Genomic DNA, 9,479 nt, shown 5'->3' on the forward strand with positions numbered 1-9,479 from the left:
TTTATTCATATATCTTTAAGCAGTGTATAGAATAGTGTAGAGTATTATACCTGAGTGGACTGTAGTGTTCTAAACTATATTTTTTAGCAAACCAAGGTTATTTTTTAGTAAAAACTTCAAAAATGTAAATACACGGAAGTGTTAAAAATATAGATATGATGTGTGTCTTTGATATTCGTTAGCACATTTTCCCATGTGTTGGCCAAGATTATAGTCACTAATCTACTTGAGGCATCCAAAATATTCCAAATTGATGTGAAGTTGATCCGAAGTCCACATTACCTCCTTAGACAGGTAATTCCATAACTAATGAAAATCATACTCCCGTACGTAAGAATGTTGTGCAAAAAATGAATGGCATTATATTGGAAGTACATACAATAAATACTGATACTAAAAGTATTGAGCAAATTTTACATGAAATTAAGTAAATATTTACTAGTTAAATTTCAGTCCTCATGGAAAAATTAACTACTTTATATTAAAACCCTACTCTAACACTCTGTTTAAAATGAAATAAAACTCTTTTTCACAGAGTTTTTGTTCTTAGATTTAATCAAACTGAATAATCAAACATCTGTGGTTGGCGAAAGACATCTTACAGTATTAACTTGTATGAAGAACATGGTTTGTATTATAGTTAATTATTTTAAACACACTTCACGTTATTTCCATTATGTTTTACATTTATTGTGTAAGCGTTATAATAGGGGAAAAATTCAGGAGTGAAATTTTGTGTGAGTTATCTGATGTGCCTACATACCAGAAGAAGAAATAAATAAACCAATATAACGGAGTATTGAGGGATCCGACAAAAAGTAATAAAAGAGTTATTGAACAGACAGATGGACTACTCTTTGACATTTTGTTCCCAAAATCAATAGAGATTTTCCTTGGACACAGAGGAACTTTTTTATAACAGGTTTTAAGACTCTAGGGTCTTTATATAAATGGTTATTGCACATCCATATGGCAGATGAATGGACTTCTTTAAACTTTTGATCTCAAATTAGAGAGGGTTTCCTTGGACAAAAAAACCTTTGAACAGAGTTTCAAGACTCTATGACTTTTCTATCAAGACTTATCGCACAAACAGGTAAATGTACAGACAGACAAATAGACGAGTTGTCCTTTGACCCAATTTTAATAGGGTTCTTCTTGGACCAAGAACAATACATGTACCATATTTCAAGAATCAATCTGGCAGGCGAACATATAGACAGACTGACTGTACTGTGACGTTTTAACTCCAAACTCAGTTAGTCAACCTCCGCTTCCTTTGCCACTGCAATCACCTTATTTTCAACTATCTCCTTTTCGTCTTTGACCAACCGTGGATAATTTCATTTATTAAGTAACTATAAATAGGCAGATATAAATACAGCATTGGTATGGTGATGATAAATATGTAATCTTTAAAGTATTTTTCCACGGAATAATATGACTTATTAATGAGCAGATCTCGATAGTACTTCTGAATTTCTTTCTGTCATAATTTCTAATTGACCCAGGAATATTGTTTAATGTTCAGACTTTAATAGTCAGAAAACAATATCTTGCTTAAGGCAGACTGCAATACCTATTCTTTAATTGCCTTATATTTGTGATAGTATAGCTGTTCCCTCTTCGTGCAACTCGGTGTGAAAAATACAGTTGAAGAAGAATTGGTTGAAGTTCCGACAAGCGGCGAGACATAGCCCTACTGCTGAATTCAAGGTGAACGTGGAACAAAATATTGTAAACCATGAGAATAAATCTTATGAAAATTTTAAAAATATTATTAGTACAATAAATAGTGTACACAGTTTCTACTTTCAATTTAATTTATATGTCAAGTTTTTGTTTACTGTAATTACAGTAACTTACAATATGCCATATTATTCACACTTCTACTTTCCTCTTTGCATCAAAAACAATAATATTAATTCAGTGCCAAAATGAAAATTGTTTCAGTTGGCTGTGGTTCGTCGTACTAGTCATTTTGGCTTATCCTTTCAAGATGGCAGCATCTACAGGTTTGTTTATTATAGATTAAGTCAGTAATGTTATACTAAATGTAACTGTATTACAGTATATTTCGTATCGTACTGTTTTCTCTGTTTATTAATTTAGTTTTACGTTTCATATGGTTAATTAGATCATAGGGAACAAGGTTACACTTTGCTTATTTGATCAATATTCCATTGTTTGAGGTGTGACTTATTATTTACAACATGAATTCTGGTTATTGTTTTAAATAATTATTCAAGTTTACAACCATATTCCTATTTTTAAATCATAGTAAATTCTACATTTTATGATTATGTTTATGCCATGACTCTTCCCAGTTCTTATGTTTCATAGGCTAAGTAGAGGTAAGTGTTGTCCTGAACACATTTTTTAAACTTGTAATTGATGTCCTTAGACTTTTTTGAGGATTTTGGTAACTAAAAAAGCAGGTTACCTAGGTAATGTTAAAGTAAACACTACCTGGTAGACTTTAATAAGCGGCCTGCCTACACTCGTTATTTGAATTTTATTATGAAATGGATTGATTATTAATCCAAATGAATAATTCAATATTACAAGTTTTAACATATGATTACAACTTGGTTATATTAATTTTTAATGTAAGCAGTAAACACCAAGAAGTAAATAATTGTTAGAGAATTTAAAACTGGATCCTATCAATATGAGGAAATTATCTGAGATATTTCTATACACATTTGGCTCCTGATTACCATGGGGAGAATACTTTCCTCCATTTCACAAAAGCGCTTGCTCACTGCTATCCGGGCAAGCTGTAAGTATTGTAACGTTTTATGATATGTAGACCATAGTTTGGATTTGTTATTTTGTAATGTTATTGTTAAATTTATGTTATTAAAATTGTAATGTATTATTCTTGTTTTAATGTATCATAACTACTGTTATGTACGATTATTATACAATATCAAAGTTTCATAATATATTGAATCGTTGGATAATAATAATTGAATAACGAGTGTAGGCCGCTTGTTAAAGTCTTCCCACATTTTATTATATATGCAGCGTTAAGAAAATCCCGTTTTGTCTGTTTTTACATAGGAAAAGGCTAGCATAGGTAAGTATAAACTTAGCTCATCTTATATAAGCATAATTCCTATGGGTGTTGTATCAGCAACATCTGCAAATTAGCCCTTTGTCACAAATGTTCCATTCACCAAAGCATTCTGAACTTTGTGCTTAGCCCTACTCGTAGTTTGCATCTCAGGAGAATTAGATGAAAGAATGCAGTGTGAGACATTTTAAAAAGCATAATTTAGTTGTCTTTATGTCTTGTTCATATAAATTGGTCTAAGTTGAATGCATTTGTAAAGCCTGTGTTACAGATTTTATTGTTTTGTCCTAAAAATCAACAAAGGATGGAATTCTGTCCTCAAATGAGTATGATACCATTCTATATTCTGAGGGATATGTAATGTAGCTCTCAGTTGTTTATCTCACACAATTCCTCATATTCATCGCCATTTACAAATTCTCCAAAAATTAGTTACTACTTCATTTTGTTTATTGTTTACATTAAACATTACTATAACTGAAAGTTGAAATATGTTAATTTAAATAATAAATTTTAATATCAAATTCTTTATTTGATATAAAACAATTGAAACATTTGATGAAAACGACCTAGAATAACAATTGTAGGTCACTTATTAAAGTCTAGGCCTACCATGCAGGTGTGATTTATTTTGGTTCTCTAACCTTCGGAGCATCAAAAACCAGGGTTGATGAAAGCTCGATAGAACACGTAGTGGACGGTAACTAGGGTTTAAGCAACCGCAGGAACTCCTTAGACAACCAAGCTCCCAAACTGAAACATGTGCTGTCAGGGTCTCATAATTTTCCTTAATTACTTCAGTAAGCACAAAATTTGAGCCAAATGAAATATGATAAAGAAGAATACAATTTTATCTATATATAGGATTTTCAAGCCTTCAGTATCCAATAAAAGTCATTAAAAGAAGATGTTCACGTCCACATTCTTTTGTTTAAACTTGAACTGGATGTATCGTTAATAGATTCATCTCATAATCTTTTAAAACATTATGATTTGTAATTCGTCGGTTTATTTTTTAAGGTGGAGAAAGCATGGAAGAGAAGCCTACAGTTGAAAATGCATCCAAGCTGCCAAACAGTCTTCAACAAAGTGCTGAAAAACCTGAAGGTATGCTGCGTGAGTTTAGATTTTTGAAGAATCATTTTTTAGCATAGTATATTTTTGTTTTCAAGTAGACTTCCATTCACTAATGCTTGCAATAAAAAATTATATAGTTAGCTACCTCTTCAAATCAAACATTTTATTTAGGCTACTAAAAAATAAATTAATTTGTAAATACATCAATTGTATGCTTGTCATGCGTAAAATGACAAAGGCTAATACCACAATTAATTATTAGGGTCTCAATTTTTTATTCTGAATTTGATAGTTATTCTGTAGGCTACTATTTGTAACTAAGAAAATAATTCACTGGTTTTTTTTCTGTTAAGCAACTCGAGCAGGTAGCCAAAAATTTCAAAGAATTCAGCCATGATAAAACATTTTAAGAAAAGTAAGTGAATGTCTGTTTACCATTGAGCAGCAAATGTCCACCCATAGTTGCAACAGACATGTGGCGATACATGTAGACATTGGAAATAGAAACTGCTAACTAAACATTATTAATTTAACAAACTATAATAATTTTTTAATTTGGTTAACTATCAATATCAAAGTTACACAGAAAGTACAGCAATAACAAGTTTCAGTGATTAGTAATTTGTATACTTTAGTCAGCTGATATCTGCTAGTAGACTCAGCAGACTTAATGTGATGCGCGATCATAAATATGTAAAATATGAACACCCCCCCCCCCCCCCACCCCCCCCCCCCCCCACCCCCCCCCCCCCCCACCCCCCCCCCCCCCCACCCCCCCCCCCCCCCACCCCCCCCCCCCCCCACCAATTATGGAGAAAAGAGATAGAAAAAAGTTTGGAAGTCAGTTATTAAGACAGCTGTAAATACTGCACGGGTGGTCCAGACTCACCCTGTATACTCTACAAGTATAAAGATGAAATGTCTATTTAAGTTTTTAGGTTAAATTGAATTTTAGAGCTTTCAAAAGATCATGTTTTCAGTTTTATATCATATTTATTTTAATGTAACCTAATAATCTGTCATTGCAAATAAATTAAATAGTACTTAAATATTTATTGTTTTAAATTAAGATATAAATCCAGCAATAGGGTGGAGGTGAAAGACAAGGTGATATTTTCAGACAAAAGGCACCAGTGAAGTTTTAAATGCGACTTACTATTCACTGTTAGTGTGCGAATCTAAACTGTTCACGCTTATAGTGGAATAGCCAAGTTTCGGTACCCCTGATGTGTCTGTGTAGATAGAGAGCAAAGTACACAGGGCAATCGTGCTCCCAACCAAGAAAACGACATTACGAAACAATGGAGTGCTCTGAAAGCCTGAGAGTTACATTTTAAAAATATTCCCCCTTGTAAATAGTGGTATCAAGTCAATGTACCAAACATAATGCAGTCAAATAAACCATCAAATTGTACTTAGTTCATTGGAGAGAAACAAGAAAATATTTTGCACCTTCCAGCTGAAACAGAATTTATAAAGTTGGCGGTATCTGAGTTAAGTTGAAGAAATCTGCATGCTTTGTGTTAAATATAAAATCATTTCTAAAATTTTCATTAGAAACAATATAAAGTTATATACCAATCTGTAGCATTTTTTTTATTTGGATTGAAATACGTCAAACTATTATAATACAATTCCAACAACTTCCACTGATTAAGTCCACTGATCAAGTTTTAAACATTATATTTTTTTAATTTGTAATGAGTGTTTTCTAATATGAATTTGATGCACATAATCAAGAAATAACTGTTATCGTTTGAAATGATAACAATTTAGTCACAATACTACATGGTTTAAAAGATTGATATGTCAATCTTGAAGATCATTCTTAATGTTTGTATTCAATTATAAAAAGAAGGAGTAAACTTACACCACACCAAAAATCTTCTATGCAAAACTTGGTTTCATGAAAAACTAATTTTATAGATAATTTCATTTTGATAGGTTAGATGTGTTATTATGTCACATTTTAAAATGACATGATTGTACACTGTATGTTTACAAATTTATTTATTCTGCAGCTTAATTATTGTGTTTTTTTATGTAACGCTTAGGGCAGATATGTATAATTCTGAATGTTGTTTAAACATTAGTCTCATATTTAAACCGTAGAAAACAATTGGTCAGTCAAAAATGTATGTATGAAGCTGTAGTGGTGTCGAATAAATTTAGCGATTTAGATAAAAGTTTGCTTACATACTCATTTTGAGAAACCTTAAATTAATTAATGAGCCAGTTTCCCACATGAGAATTGTTTTTAAATGGCACTTCCACTTACAACACAACCAATAAAGTGACAATATAAATGCTATTTATAATCAAGGGTAGTTTGTGATAAATGTAAATAATTTGTAAACTACAATGATTCATATGATAACTCTACTGACTCACGTGGTGTTCAAATTATTTCTAGAAATCTGCCCATTTCTTATAGTGTTATATCAAGAAGGATATTTATCAAGAGCATTTCAAGTTTTGGAATTTAAAAACAGCATGTTAGTAGCTTTTTGGAAGGAAAGTGTTTTACAAAACAAATACTTTGTTTAAACTTGTTTCTCTTGTCTTCAATTTTTACCTCTGTACAACTGTTGGGTCTGTTAAACATACTGAGATTAAAGCTGATTGTAAAAACTTGTATGCTCATTTTACAACTGTTAATGAAGTGGTTTAGTAACAAAATCTAATGTTCATTAAAACGAACCACGAACATTCAACTCTCTCCAGAAGTCTTACGGCGAGTGAAGCTCTACATCCTGACTGACCTCACATTCGGTATACCTGGCCCCATTAATATACTCTTTGGAGCTGCCATTTGCCCCAAGCTGCTCACTCATGAGCACTACTCTCTTGGCCTCAATATGCCACATGTTCTCGGCAGCTATCTACGTTACGTGGTAATGGCTGCACCCTGCCTCTAAAGTGTCTTATCTCTTTACTCTCAACCAATGAGCTTGATCAATCCCCCTCCAGCATTTTTGTACTCAAGAGCCCCCTCTCAGCAGAAAATAACTTTATGATGACTTCTTTAAATCTACTCACTCTAGAGACCTTAAGGATGTCATGTCGACTGCCTTCCCTTTAAACCTGAAAATCTCTGTTGGAACTTCAAAAACGGTGAGCGTAGGTTCCATTCCCTTAAAGCCAAATTTCAAAGTATTTGAACTTCAAAACCTTCTATCTCAACTTCATGTCTGAGTATCTTGCCCAAGGTTACAGTTGGAGGAATTTAGCTGTGCTCGTAGGGCCCTAATACTACCCTTTCAACAAATAAACGATATCTGTGTGGCGGGTTGCGTTTACGTGCTAGCCGCTGAGATGAAGGCGCAACAATAGCTTTAACAACTTTAAACTCACGATTTCGATTTGCAGATTAGTATTGACAAATACGTTATTTTCAAAAACACGTTAAATAACACTATAACAACTGAAAAACAAGGATAAGTCCTATTATTGCTATTATTTGTTATTATCTTATTATTTAATTCCACCACAATCAGCACTGTCACAAAACAGACTGATTTTAGCGAGTGTCGTGAGTTATTTGGGCCAATAAGATTCCTGAAAGGAGGATTTTACCCATGAGTCACAGGAAATGTTTTCGGGACGCAGCGCATAATGCTACCCCGCCACCCCTCCCGCCTTTTACCACACACTCAAGGTCACGCGCGCAGCTAAAGTCCTCGAACTGTACGTGGTTGAATGCCCTTATCCTGTCTGCTTATCTCCTCTCTATGTTCTGCCCCATCATGGCTTTTCAAGACTCATATTACCATGTTTAAACTCCATAGTTTTTATACCAGTTAAGGTCTCTCTCAATGATGTCCTGATGATAGGACCAGAACTTCAAAATAACATCTGTCTTTTTACAGACCACCACTTCTCTATATTAGTCCTACATTGGTTATCTAAAAGTGAATAGTTCACTTACAATATAAGACTTCCCACTTGAAACTCCTACTACACGTAAAGTGCTTAGACTTACAGCCTAAATCTATGATCCTTGTGGTTTTCTCTCTTCCGCTTAATGTTTTATGCAGTAGTTCTGTACTACATAAAACAGTTTGGGGCTACTGAATTTCTCCAAAAGCGAAACTCTTGTGTAAATAACATTTCTATCCCCTGTCATATACAGTAAAATGACCGTACAAGTTATGAGCTACATGGGTTTTCTAACACATCCCAAAGTGGTGAAGCGGCCACAGTATACTTGTGGTGCTCAAACAGTGGAAGCGAAGACAATAGACAAATTCTTTATTTACAAATTCTTTGAGAATTGTAACTCGTCAAAATTTGTTACAGATCATATAAATACAATTGCGTAGTTTACAAACAATGAATTTACAGGTAAATGTCCAGTTTGGTTGTTAGTTTTGCTCTCTGTTCAGGTATTCTTCTAAAGAGTAGAATGGATTTTGCAGCAGCCACAACTTCACCTCCTTCTTGAATTTTGCCGCACCATGTCCCTTCAGGTCTTCTGGCAGGTGGTTCCACAGTTTTAAACCCATGTAAGAGGGCTTCTCCTCAAATAGAGAAAGTCGATGCCCAGGGAGATGAAAATCTGTCGCTCGTCTTGTGTTGTAATGATGTGTGTTACATCCTCTGGGAAAACCTCTCTCATGCACACAGGTTACTGCCTCCAGCACGTACAAGGATACAACCGTCAGAATTGAGAGGTTGATAAAGCTGGTCGACAACTCTCTCTTGGCTGTAAGTCAGCAAGTGTTCTCACTGCTTTTTTCTGTGTTACCAGCACACGTTGGAGATTTCCTGCAGATGAATTACCCCAGACCAGGAGATCATAGCGAAGGTTCGATTCAAATAAAGCAAATTAGGCTGTTTTTTGCAGAGGGTACATCACTTATTGATTTTATTCTTTTAACGACATACAGTCCAGTACCTAATTTCCTGCACAGGTTGTCAATGTGTGTTGTCCATTTGAGATCTTCATCTATTGTCACTCCCAAGTACTTTGCCTCTGATGCTGCTTGGACGTTAGGCAGGTGCACAGTTTGTTCCTTTTTTGGGCCCAATATGAGTTGCTGGGTTTTAGCTTCATTAACTACCAGGTTATTAATATGGCAGTACTGTACCGCCATGTTCATTGCAGTGAATGACAATGAAATCGCCTCCTTGAAATCCCGTTAGGTTTTGCACAGTTCGTTTTGCTCTGGTTACCTTGTAAGCACTGGTCCCACCTCCCTCGCCAATTAATATTGTTGCGAAGTATTTCTGCAACATTAGTGGTGACTCCAACTGCTCTTCTACCTATGGACACTGAGTAGACCCCATACGGAGGATGCAATGCCAGACATAACACCCAGCA

The 9,479-nt window shown here is 34.3% G+C and overlaps 1 protein-coding gene across 2 annotated transcripts in view; it reads left to right on the forward strand.

Annotated features, from left to right (window-relative positions):
* Nucleotides 1-1,888: 1,888 nt before the first annotated feature.
* The window catches only part of LOC124357030 (ran-binding protein 3-like), an 84,443-nt gene continuing 76,852 nt past the window's right edge, over nt 1,889-9,479 (forward strand). For both annotated transcript variants that reach the window (XM_046808404.1, XM_046808414.1), the window contains exons 1-2: nt 1,889-2,015; nt 4,100-4,186. In XM_046808404.1, coding sequence (XP_046664360.1) covers nt 2,000-2,015; nt 4,100-4,186 — 103 coding nt within the window. In that variant the 5' untranslated portion in view covers nt 1,889-1,999. The remainder of the gene's footprint in view (nt 2,016-4,099; nt 4,187-9,479) is intronic.

The sequence above is a fragment of the Homalodisca vitripennis genome, chromosome 1, assembly GCF_021130785.1.
Source record: "Homalodisca vitripennis isolate AUS2020 chromosome 1, UT_GWSS_2.1, whole genome shotgun sequence".
Classification (NCBI taxonomy): domain Eukaryota; kingdom Metazoa; phylum Arthropoda; class Insecta; order Hemiptera; family Cicadellidae; genus Homalodisca; species Homalodisca vitripennis.